The 13,893-nt window shown below is 39.1% G+C and overlaps 1 protein-coding gene across 1 annotated transcript in view; it reads left to right on the top strand.

Moving 5' to 3' along the window:
• The window catches only part of LOC136883349 (probable multidrug resistance-associated protein lethal(2)03659), a 274,390-nt gene that overhangs the window by 240,423 nt on the left and 20,074 nt on the right, over positions 1-13,893 (top strand). The window contains exon 21 of the mRNA XM_067155603.2: positions 7,962-8,207. Within this exon, the coding sequence (XP_067011704.2) occupies positions 7,962-8,207 (246 nt within the window). The remainder of the gene's footprint in view (positions 1-7,961; positions 8,208-13,893) is intronic.

Genomic DNA, 13,893 nt, shown 5'->3' on the forward strand with positions numbered 1-13,893 from the left:
CCAACCAACCAACCAACCAACCAACCAACCAACCAACCAACCAACCAACCAACCAACCAACCAACCAACCAACCAACCAACCAACCAACCAACCAACCAACCAACCAACCAACCAACCAACCAACCAACCAACCAACCAACCAACCAACCAACCAACCAACCAACCAACCAACCAACCAACCAACCAACCAACCAACCAACCAACCAACCAACCAACCAACCAACCAACCAACCAACCAACCAACCAACCAACCAACCAACCAACCAACCAACCAACCAACCAACCAACCAACCAACCAACCAACCAACCAACCAACCAACCAACCAACCAACCAACCAACCAACCAACCAGAATTTAAATGTTGTAAAGACAACGCAAAATTACTTATGTGGATGATGAAGTCTTAATATTTAATTGTATTTTGAGCATGAAGTTTGTAGTCTAGCAGAACACACACTTAGAATTAAAATCATATAAGATATAATCTAGTCAGATAATATTAAACTGATTTATCAGGTAACTGAGGATATTTTCATAGAAGACGAAACATGTATTCCCACTAATATATCACTTAGTATAAGAAATAAAGTATTGAACAGGTGGAACCTTTCATTTGAGAACACACCACTTACAAGAGAAGGTTGCGTACGAGGGAATCACGGATCTTCGTAAGTTTTGCACACGTGTTAAATGAGTCAAGAATAAACAACGGCGAAAACATTTCCTTTGGCAATTAACTCACACGACCTACAGAAAGCGTTAAAGTTAGCACCTTTGAGTTGGCCCACTTGGTTACGCAGTACTGCACTGCGTGCTGGGTTCACTCGTTGAGTAACTGCAGCAATGATCTGTTTTATTCTGTAAGTAATTGTGTAGTATGTCGTGAAGATGATGTAGTAGCATTAAGAGAAATAATTTAATTCCTCCATTGATTGTGGGTCAATAAAGGCAACAGAATGAGATTGTTATGGTGAAAAGAAAGATTAATCGGAATAAAGGTGATGTTTACTCATGAAGCAAGTTGCTCCTTATAGTTTCTGCAACAATGATGCTCGTGGTAGAAATGCTGAAAGCACAAAGCGCTTCTATATCAACCACATGTAATGTAGCGAGGATAAGGGCAAGAGGAACATTTAAAGTAACCGCTGTCAAAACAGTATTGCACATGATGCTCAAATGCTCCCAGGTTTTTGGCAGATATGTCAAAAATAGAACATTTAAAGTAACCGCTGTCAAAACAGTATTGCACATGATGCTCAAATGCTCCCAGGTTTTTGGCAGATATGTCAAAAATACTCACATATTTAAGAACAACTCCTGGTTTTGCACTCATTATAAACTGTTGGTGATATATTTTTTCAATATTTCATTGTTTGTTCAACAGGCTATTTCTGGAGTAAAAATCTGAAGATAATATTCATCTGAGAATAAAATGCAGAACCACTTTTAATTCCTGTACGTATTTGAACATTTTCTGAAAATTTCAGGGGAATCCGATAAAAACTCTGTCGCAAGGAACATTTTATGCATGGCAAAGAACTGAAAATGTTCTAAGGTAGATAAAAGCAATTGAAAGTTTAAAGGAACATACTTGCTTTAAAACTTACTCCGTGAGATGTGTTTCTCCTCTACAGCGGGATTATTGAATTGGTAGTTCCAAGGAACTTTAAAGCGAATTTTATCTGACAGCGTGAGAGAAAGGGGCCGAACCACCACCCTTTAAATCTGGCATTCAGAGCTTTAAAAGGGCGTTAGGGAAAACTGATAACGAGATTTGAAAGAGAAGAAATTGGAGTATTCTTAAAGGTTAAAGTTGAAATTCTATATTTGGTCAAAAATCACAACATTTCAGTCTTGACTCACCTTGTTTGAGCCATCAGTCCATAGACTGGCTTGATGCAGCTCTCCATGCCACCCTATCATGTGCTAACCTTTTCATTTCTATGTAACTGCTGCATCCTACATCTGCTCTAACCCTTTAAGTCCCAAAAATACAGAAAATGAACAAAATGCAATTGATGTCCTTCAAGGCTTTAAATACCATTCAAATAAGACACACAAGGAGTATTTTCAAAATGCAACAATTCTAAGTATCCATTTTTTTCATGGTACTCTGAAGTACCCTCAGTCCACTAGTGACTGGGAACACAATCTAGCAGTTGAACTTTTAAGTACCGACAGTCCTCTGGTCACCCCTTCAATATACGTACATCAGAACCGCTGAAGGTCATAAAATTTTACTAAAGATATTCTCAAAATGAATGGGAATCAATAATAGTGATATAAAATTCGCAAGACATTATAAAATGAACATAATAAAGAAGTAGTAAAATGAAAGCAATCAATCCGTCTTACAAAAATCCAAATGGGAATGTTCAAAGCGTTCTATACGTCTATTTGTTGGTATTCCACAAAGCAGCCCTTCTTCTCGTTGACATAGACACCTCTTTGACACCTTGTAGTGAACGCTGACAATGTGGACGTGACTAGACCTACTTCTTACTGCACACCTCATATCATCCACAAATCTCCATAAATTTAGGCAAATGAATGCACCTGTTTCCCATTCTGACGTCTATTGGGACAGAGTGCTCCGTCTTCTTTCTTTTTGCAGGCAGGGATGGAGGTGACCGAAGTATTGTCAAGGAATTCCTCTTGTTTTTAGGGTTTTTCATTGACAAGATTATTTTTGCCACCATCCTTCGAAACTGGAGGACAATTGTCTTACCGATCAGTTCACTGTAAATTACGTAGGCATTCACACACATGTCAAGAAAACCTCAGAAGAGCCTCAGCCACCATTTCTTCGACTTCCCGTCAACATCATACAGGGTTCTAAAATGGTCGGCAAGGTCAACACCTCTCATGTACAGATTGTAGTCATGCACAACTACGGAGCATCCTGCACTCTGGATCCATCTTTCTGAGTTCGTTGCACATAAATTTGTTCTAACCTATGGCAACTGGATGCAGAATGTACAGTTTTGTTGTCTTGCCACTTGAAGGAGTCCAAACCACTATTAGAAAATCTATAACATACTCTCTTCTTATCAGGCTCTTCTCAGTTTTAGATATGTTGGACAACCCTGCCTGTCAGATCTTTCTGTGCCACATGCCAAGGTCTTGTATAGTTTCAGCCTTTCCAAGTGTCGATGATAGGTAAAATAATTGTTAAAAAACATTTTGTTCTAATCCCACAGACGTTTTGTCAGAGACAAAACCACCCTCTCACCTAACCTGTGCTCTCCGAATTCTTCTTCAAGATACTCATTCTTCCCCTGATCGAGTTGAAATGCGAGAATGAATCCCATCTTGTCAGCTAAACACCAGAGTTTGTAACACCGCTCGATGGGCTTGGCAGTATTGTACTGTTTTAGAGAATTGCAACCTTTGAATAGCACAACAGAATCGTCCATACTTACTTCCCGAGTCCATTCATATACAGATTGAAACTTCTTATTACTAAGAAAGGTCTTACTTTGTGTAGCATATCTGACTTCTCTATCGACACAGCACTGTTATCATTCGCATGAATATATGATATGAGCGCTTGAAATCTTGCCGTCGCCATTGTATCCGTGACTAAATACACACCAACGTCTCTAGCAGATGACCAAAATTTTTTGTAGGATGTTAATCTATGGTAACCCATCGTAAAATTAAGACCAATAAACGCTAATAACACACTGTCCCCATTTCTTCTGTCTAGACCACGTGTTTTACTCACAGTCTTTTTCATCACTATTGCAATCACATCAGATACATGCTCCATTATCTGTTATAACAGGCAGTAAATCGCTAATATCATCCACTGATCTTATGCTTACTCATGATGTCCTGTTATAGAGTTCATGTATAATTAACACAACACAGAAACACAGCCTGCAACAAACACATGTGATCAACATAAAAAAACCATGGTTACCAAAGAGAACAAGAAGCATGGGACACCTATAGTTCTGTCGGTACTTAAAAGTACCCACTACATTTCTAAGAATAAAAGCTAGTTCAAGTGACTCTACAGCACCCTAACTGCTTAATTGAATACTTTACAATGTCTCACACAATAATATGATAATTAATTACGTATTTCGGGCTTCCATCAACTAAAGGAAAACGAAATGTCAGTGCTTGGATATGAGATGAAAGTTTGAGTAACCCAAGCTAATTTAGTGCTTCTCTCTGGTGTCATTATTACGAATCACACCACCAAAGACACTCTAATGTCCTCTGTAGGTACTTGAGCGTACCCACAGAACACGACACAACTGGTCTTGCCTACTGTAGTTTTATATAGGACTAAATATGAGCCGGTACTTGAAAGTACCGGCAGGACACAAAGGGCTAATCTGCTTTTCATATTTATACCTTGCTCTATGTCTATCGTTCGTACCGCCTACACTTTCCTTAAAAACCAAGTGTACGAGTCCTGGGTGTCTTAAGATGTGTCCTATCATTCTATCTCTTCTTCTGGTCAAATTTAGCCAAATTGATCTCTCACCAATTTGATTCTTCATTTGTGAATTGAACTATCCAGGCCGGGCTGAGTGGCTCAGACGGTTGAAGCACTGGCCTTCTGACCCCACTTGGCAGGTTTGATCCTGGCTCAGTCCGGTGGTATTTGAAGGTGCTCAAATACGCCAGCCGTATGTTAGCAGATTTACAGGCACATAAAAGAACACCTGCAAGACTAAATTCTGACACATTGGCATGTCCAAAAACTGTGTAAGTAGTTAGTGGGAAGTGAAGCCAATAACATTATTATTATTTGATCGATCCATCTCACCTTCAGCATTCTTCTGTGTAACACCACATTTCAAAAGATTCTGCTCTCTTTCTGAGCTTGTTATTGTCCATGTTTCAGTTCCATACAGTGCCACACTCCAGACGAAAGTCTTCAAAAAGATCTTTCTAATTCCTATATGATTGTTTGAAGTGTGCAAATTTATTTTTTTAAGGTGTAAAAATTATCCATTAGACAAGCTGTCAAAAAAGTATGGTATCCCAAGGTCAACATTAGGTGATAACATTAGTGGAAAATATTTTGGAAACGTGTTGGGAAACAGCCCCTATTTAGCAAGAAGGAAGAAGATATCATTGCTGAACATCTTCCGGTGTCAGAATGGGGATTTCCATCCTCAAAATTGGATTTACACACGATAGAAAAACCACATGTAGCAAAGGCTTTTCAGTCTATCAAACACATAGCAAATACAATGTAAATTAAAACACTAAAAGCATATCTGTAAAACACACACTAACATACAAAGAATTCATTTAACTAAGTCAACACTGGAAAACATGGCTTCATTTTTAACAAACAGAAAAACCACAATCATGGAGGAATTGTGAAGATATTAAAAAATAACTTCCAGGGCTACTATGTCAGCTAATTCTGGATATTCTTCTACTCTGTTTTTGTGCAATGGAATATGTGTGTGTATGTGTGTGGGGAGGGGGGGGGGGGGAGGGGGGGATGATTAGCTCAGTGGCTTAACTGCTGGCTCCCCACTAGGAAGGCTGAGGATTGAATCCAGGTCGACCCTGGGTCGAGATTTTCATCTCCATCACATGGTGTCAGGAAGGGCATCCGGTCTTAAACACCTCGCCAAAACCAGAATGAGCCTAGGTAGCTACAGCACCCCAGAAATAATAAGCTGAAGAAAGAATGTATTACGAACAGTAAAAGTAAAATTGTGCTGAAAATTGTATTAAAAATGAAGTAGTCCTTATAAAACCAAAGAAAAACACAAAATACGGTCTGCAACAACTTTGTTACTACATATGGGTTGTCTATTTGCAAAACCGGCCATCTTCAAAAAAAAAAAAAACTAAAATCCACTTTTTGTGCTGTCCACTTTTATAGAAGTTGCAAAGTTGGCCTCTATCAGTTTATTTTCTTCATCGAAAATTAGAGTTAGGCAACAGAAGTGGTAAAATGTAGAAGTGCTGAAGTTTTGCAAAGAACTGATTGATAATAACAACGACCCTGAAGTTGGGGAAGATGCATGAGAGCACAGTGTGGACAATGGCATTAATTATTGTTTAATTCTGGTTCATTTTGTGTAAATACATTGGATTTTTACACTTTATTGAGTTAACTTTCAAATAAAGCATTTTCATTCCTTCAGTTTCTTTCATTTGGTGCAAACTCGTTCATCTCCAAATTTGAAATTTAAATATTTCAAATAATTATACAAATAAAACATTGGTATTCTGCAGCATTCAATACGATGCTATTCATAAGTGATTAAGCAAATAAAAATAATTCCAAACCTCATTATCTAGATTTTATACGTTTTTTTCAGTTTCCTGAAAAATTTAACCAATTGCAGATGTCGCATATAATTAAGTTTCAAATGAGTGGTAACTTATCCTCATACGTAGGAAAAGGTAGCAGTTCATGGTATTAAATCACTTTAAAGATAATATAAGTCCACATCTCTCAGGGAGATACCACAATTTTGCAAATAGACAACTCATATTTCAAGCCCGGTTGATGGTATGTTTTGGTTAAATTGCCTCAGCATTATCCTTAAAGGACAAGGGGACAAGTGATGCTTCTTGCAAAACGTATTATGGTAAATGATCACTGTGGGTATTCACTAGGAGGCTGCAACGGTTACTGCAACCTTGTACAATGTGTACGTTCGTCAAACCTCAATGCGAACACCAGTAGTTCCGCAGCGTTCGTTGTGACACTTGCAACAATGTCGTCCAGTATACTCGTCATAAGTCTGCTGCATTACTTAATCGAGGACTATAAACATCCCCGTCGTTGGTGGCAAGGTGACTTTCACAACAGTAAAGCTAATTCCAATTTGCTTCTGGATTTGAAATCGCAAGAAATAAGTGGATATTTTAAGAATTTCACTCGTATATCACCGACCAATTTCGAGTATTTATTAAATTTGGTTGAACCAAAAATAAACAAGGGACACGAAATTTAGAAAAGCTATATCTGTTCAAGATAAATTGGCACTTACTTTGAGATTTTTAGCCACCAGTGGCAGCTTCACCAGTTTCAGAATATCCAAGCAAGTGATAAGTAATTTTTTTTCTATTTGCTTCACGTCGCACCGACACAGATAGGTCTTATGGTGATGATGGGATAGGAAAGGGCTAGGACTGGGAAGGAAGCGGTCATGACCTTAACTGAGGTACAGCCCCAGCATTTGCCTGGTGTGAAAATGGGAAACCACGGAAAACCATCTTCAGGGCTGTCGACACTGGGGTTCGAATCCACTATATCCCGGATGCAAGTACACAGCTGCGCGCCCCTAAACGCACGGCCAACTCGCCCAGTAGTCATAAGTAAATTTGTACCAGAAATGTGTCAAGCAATCATCAGTGAATTAAAAGATCACATAGAGGTAAGGTTCATTTAATTTTATTTCATTTCATTAAATATATATTTTTTGTATGAGACGTCATTGATATTGAAATTATTTGGCACTTCATTGAAGGGTCCCATAATAATGCAGAATTGCAATATAATTCTATTAAATTTAGACAGGATTCCTCAGTCCACACCATGACCTCTGCATGTCCTGACTACGAAATGTGTCTGGAACACATCAGCGAACACACTGCGCGTCGCTTTGTGTTCACTGGAATACCGACAACCAGATGGATCACAGCGCGCCGCACTGCGAACGGTTGCAGCAACAAAGCTCAAGGCATACTCATTAGAAAAATATTGTTGCAGCAACCGTTGCATTGCATGTTGCAGCCTCCTAGTGAGTACCCGCTTTTAAATAGGTTCAATTTATTCAGTAAGAAAACACAGGATAAATGATTGTTCAAATTCTACAGGGAATTTTATTTAATCATTGAACTTTCAGTCATTTGTCATTTCTACCTCTTGTCTTTGAAGGGCCTCCATACCGGTGGACCACAGTGGATGTGAAATCCTCTTTGAAGAATCTGTAACTGATCTTTGTGTGAACATTCATTACAGGTGGGAATAGTGGGTCGCACGGGTGCAGGGAAGTCTTCTCTCATTGCAGCCATGTTCCGCCTAGCGTGGGTGGACGGTAAGCTGATGATCGACGGGGTCGACACCAAAGACATAGCTCTACAGGCACTCAGGTCGAAGATATCCATCATTCCTCAGGACCCAGTTCTCTTCTCAGGGACCATGAGGAAGAACCTGGATCCTTTTGACGAGTACCCAGACAGCAAACTGTGGGAGGCCTTACAGGAGGTTTGTGTTTGTTTAAACTGATAACTTGGCAAAGTCTAGATTTAGAAAATGTTCCAGAGAAGATTGATGGTATCCTCTGTCTTCTCCATTGCAACCGGTAAAACACCTTCATCATAGCAGTACACATCATAGTAATATTCTGAGACTACAATAACTTCACTGTTAGTCAACTTCAATTACTTTTTCTATATTTGAATCATGAATTGCTGAAAGGGTGTAAGTCCACATTTTGGTGGTTTTCACTTATATATATTAATCTGTTCCTCTGCGTTATACCCATCGTTAAGTGTTAAAAGGCATTAAATCTGGGACAATCTCAAGCTTACTGAAGGTAGTCACTTCTCCCATGGAATGTTAAAAGGTAGCAATTCCTGGATGTGTTGTTGTTTCTCCCTACATTGGGAGTTTTTTGAAACACACATTTAAGCTAATTCGGCCAGGCGTAGGAGACATTACGCTTCCATGTAACTTGGTCTGCCCTGAGGGTTCTGTTCCCATCCACACTAAAAGGAGAGGATATTGACCAGCTCCTACCATACATTCCTCAGGATAAGGAGGAAGATGATTTTTATAAAGATATTCTAAAATGGAACAATATGGATGGTTTGGAGGATGAGGGTGATGAAGACAGATTATAGTATCCAGGGTTTTAATGGTCAGTTTTAAAAGAATAAAGAGGGTGACACTAAAAAACATTCTGTATTGAAATTAAGGATTGGCTAATGTAAATATTTCTTGATTTCTTTCTATCTTTCTGGTGATATTTTAGTATTGGTATGTGATATTGAATACGCTTATTGGCTTAGATAAACTTCATACTTTCAATTTTTTTTTTTTTTTTTTAATTTTCAGAGATTGACAGTGTTTCTATTAATGTAAATGCATGATATACTACAATTACCGATAAATACTTTAATATCCCAAATAAAGACTAATTTTCAAAGAATGGCACTTTTTAAATGCAATGCAATAAGTAAAATTGAATGAATTGCTAAACGGACTTTAAACATAACAAAATGTGTAAAATATGAACTTTATATTAAATTTTTGTAGTTGTATAGGTCGGTCAGAAGAAGCCAAACTTATTACAACAGGTTTTTGCTTCTGTAATGCAATAACACAGGATGCAAACACTTTTTCTTAGTTTTCTCAGAACTAGCTTCAATGGACTTATGCCCTTTTAACAATTCATGATTCATTTACAAAATAACATTGTTGCAAATTGATTTTCTTTGATACAGTCAATGTAATAAAAGTGTCCAGAATGTCTTTCCAGTACCTTACAAGCGCTCTATGAATTTTATTTCACTAGTCGGCAATATTTTTTAGAAACACTGGCACTTCTTATATTGCTGTCAGTTTCATGAAGGGTTCGAAGGCAGCCCTGAAGATGGTTTTCCATGGTTTCCCATTTTCACACCAGTCATATGCTTAACTAAGGCCACTGCCGCTCCCTTTCCAATCCTAGCTCTTTTCCGCCCTTGTGTCACCGAAAACCTTCAATGTGTTAATGAGACATTAAACCACTACGAAAAAATAAAATGAAGCTGTCATAGAACATGGTGAAGTTGCACGGGGGAGGAACTCTGAACTCAGGAAGGGCTTTTCTGTACTCTGTGGAAGACAGACCTGGGCGGGGAAGTCCTCAACCCCGACACATCGCGTCCCAGCAACTGATAGGGGCTCTCGATGAGAGCGGTGCTTGCACTCGCAGATCAACTGAGGACATGATATAGTGGCAGCAGCTATATCATTATTGTTGATGCAAAGACTGATCCGTCGACTTTGTATTGGCAAACAGCTGCATCATATCGTGGCATACTTAGATGTTGGGATATGATGTGGTAACTGTGCATTGTGGAAGGCAACGGGAAACCACCTCAATTATTTTTCCCTCGTACATAAACAACCCTGATATTGTCACAGCATGATGTACAGTCTACTGATCATGAGGCGTGGAACCCAAGATCCGGCAGGGGAAGGAATAAGGCTTCTCAGGTCGTCATCCAGCTAAATCCTCAAAAGAATGAATCGATGAACATTGGAATGTGGAATGTAAGAACCTTACTAGAGGCAGGAAAACTGGAAGAAGCCAAAAATGTAATGAATGAGAAAGACATGGATGTTCTGGGGTTGTGTGAAATCAGATGGCCAGGGAATGGCGATTTCTACAGTGATGATTTCACAATGATCTACAGTGGGTGGAGGAAGTAATGCAGTAGGACTTCTGCTTAGAAGCAAATGGCCATATCATTTAAAGTTAAAAACTTCATCATGGGTCTGTATTGAACTGAGAATAACAAAAAGCAATATAAATTGCAAAAGCTACACCATTTCAATTCAAAATAATTATGCTGTCAGTTTGAATTACAACATTTTCATTCGGTTACTCGATACCGATTTTGACGTTGTTAGACGTCATCATCAGCCGATCTTAGAATAGGGCAAATATACAAGAAATATTCACAGTATGAAATACAGTACACTTAAAAGATCACTAATTAGATAAAATACAAGAAATGATTGAGCTTGAAGGCAAAGCCCTCTATTTATAACAAGATGAAATCTTGATAGGCAGTGTAAAACAATGAATATGAAAACACTTAAATGTTGATATTTTATTAAGTCTCTGCCAGGTTTTAAAACTTGAGGTCATGTGTGACGTTACTAGTCACAATCTTAAATTGACCTTTTTAAAGCTTGAATGCACATTTTTTTTAAAGTTCCTCTGTGGAAAGATAAGTTAATTATGAAAAACACAGCCATGAGTAGCAAGACGTTGAATCAAATATTCTAGATCTATAGTGTATCGTAATTGACCAGGTGGATCCTGTTAAAAGCATGTAATTATAGGCCTAGCCCCTTATATAAGCTATCTCAATTTATTGAGAAATATCATGACAAGATAATCCACATCCACACAGAGCACGTGTGTCTATGGACTGCCTAGAGCATGTTGAGGTCCTCCCATGGCCAGCAAGAACCCCAGACCTCTTATTTGAATATGTGTGGGATGACATTGGAAGGGGACTCCGTCCCAGTACCAACTTGCGGGATCTGAAGGGACAGCTGCAACAACTTGGACAAACTTGCCTCAGGAGAGGATCCAAAGACTGTTTGACACCTTTCCGAATCGCATAAGGGCGTGAATTGTAGCCAGGGGCAGGGGTGCGACACCCTACTCACCTGTCGCCAACATTCCACCTGTAACTGCCAATGGCCTTGTCTCTTTCATCCCATATTGTAATCAGTTCAATAAAGGCACATGGTCTTTCAGCATATGTAGTTCCATTCACTTTCAGCCACTCTTTCTGGGTGCCTTTTTTTGTCAGGCGGTGTATATGATGCCGGCCCTGCAGTGTAGGGGTAGCGTGCTTGTCTCTTACCTGGAGGCCCCGGGTTCGATTTCCAGCCAGGTCAGGGATTTTTATCTGTACCTGAGGGCTGGTTTGAAGTCCACTCAGCCTACGTGATTACAATTGAGGAACTATCAGATGGTGAGATTGGGACCCCGGTCTAGAAAGCCAAGAATAACGGCCGAGAACATTTGTCATGCTGACCACACGACTCCTCATAATCTGCAGACCTTCTTGCTGAGCAGTGGTCGTTTGGTAGGCCATGGCCCTCCGGAGCTGTTGCGCCATGGGGTTTGGTTTGGTTTCGATGTGTATGATAGTAGGAAGGGAGAGGGTGAAACCCGATGTCGGCACATAGCCTACTCTGTCAAATAGCACCAAGGGGTCTGCTCAAGGCTTAACTTCCCCATCCAACGGACGAATCACCATCAACAGCATCATATGCCCTCACTCCATGTGAATACTGTGGTGAGGTTTGTAATTGAGTCCAGACTTTCAGCACACAATGCAGTGATTAGAAATTGTATACCACCACCACTCCTAGCCTGCCGGTCAACTAACGGGACTCGAACTGGCTAACCACAGTGCTAGGCCTTAACAACCAGGGGCTCCCATATTTTTCCTTTGTCTCCTTCATAATTTCATCCATTACCATTACGAACAACAGTGCTGGCCATACACTTCATGTCAGAGCCTACTTACATTTTAATACACGAGAGGTCGCACCTGCGGCAGTTTGCCGCACTTTTTAAATATTTGTTAATAATGCCGTTGCTAGCCGCTGTAGGGCTTAGGGCGCTCGTTTCATCCCTCTCCTCCCTCTCTCTTGCCTGACGTTGATTATTGTCATTGTGTCGCCTGCTGCGTTCCGGAGTAGTTTAAGTTTTCTTTCACTCTCGCATCTGCCACGGCAAATTGCCTTTGTGCAACACCTCGCGTTGTGCATTCTTACATGACTGCATTTCCAAGAAAGTTTCTTAAGTTCGTGAGGTTTATGGTGGCTTTCAGTGAAGTGTGGTGCTGTAGTTTTATCTTGACTTGTGACCAAATCATTCATTGAAATGTACAAATGTAAACATTGAGGCAATTTGCTTACGTGCCCTTTCGTGCTCTTTAAAAACTCATGTAAATTTACCAGATTTTGCAAACAATTTCATTAAATTTGTATATTGAGAAAATATTTTTACTGAGCAATTATGTTAGTACTACTTGAAAGGGAGTTAAACAGGGTACGTATTTATATTTTTATCAGAGCATTCACTGCCAAAGGAAAATAGCAGCTTATTAAAATATTAAGCGTGAGCAATTTGCCTTCGCGCGTCCTCTCGCATGTTGAAACTCTTCTGGGCACTGCTGCAACAATTGTTTGCCCGTATTCACTCATTTTCTTTCCAAGTACTTTGCTCTAGGGACGCTATTGCAAGCTTGTCATACACGTATTATAAACATATCCTGTGAAAATAAGAGTCCATCAACACTAGCGTGACCAACTGTTGAAGGAAGAAACGAGGGACAAGACAGTCAAAAAAGGGGGACATTCCACAATTTTAGGGGGCAGCTACATTTTTAGCTCTAAATTTAAAAATACAAAGTTTTTAGTGTTTTCAAAAGCATTTTCCTTTTAATGTTGAAAACCTTTCTTAGTAGACGAAAGTTGAAGGGCCAAAGGGCCAGAGGCTGGGGGGGTCACTTCCAGCCTAAATGCAGTTCCGGAAAAGCAGCCTAAAATCACTTGTTTCTTTATGATTCAAATTCTAGCCAAATTAACTTATTTACACAGTTCTTTCTGTAATTTGTTTCTTGGTTCAATACCCTCAAGCGTTTTCTGATTTTTTGAAAAATGTCTACACCGAATGTAGTTATAAGGATTTAAGTGAAACACTGCATTGATTCACATTAACACTCATAGTGGTAGAAAAAGGCAAATTTCTAATCAAATAAAATCAATATCTCTTTATTTGCAAATGAGGTGTCTACCTCGGTGGCAAATGGTACACTAAAATACATTATTGTCAAGCACTAAATTTTAAATTAACAGGAGACGAAGAAAATTTTCCTAGAATACAATATTATACAATTTACGCTATTAATTTTTTCTATTAAACACAATGTAATCGACCGGATGATGATTAAGAAAGGGATTGTAATTTTTAGGTATAAATAAAGAATATATTCTCACACTTTATTATATTTTATTTACGTAAAATTCGCAGCTCATATCCCTAGGGTGTTTTCAACATTGAAGGGCTACAAAAATACATTTCACCCATTGTTGTACTTTTTTTCCAGTCTGTAAGTTCAAGACCCTTCATCTAAATGAAAACATATAA

This window comes from Anabrus simplex, chromosome 1 (assembly GCF_040414725.1).
Source record: "Anabrus simplex isolate iqAnaSimp1 chromosome 1, ASM4041472v1, whole genome shotgun sequence".
In the NCBI taxonomy this organism is placed as follows: Eukaryota; Metazoa; Arthropoda; class Insecta; order Orthoptera; family Tettigoniidae; genus Anabrus; species Anabrus simplex.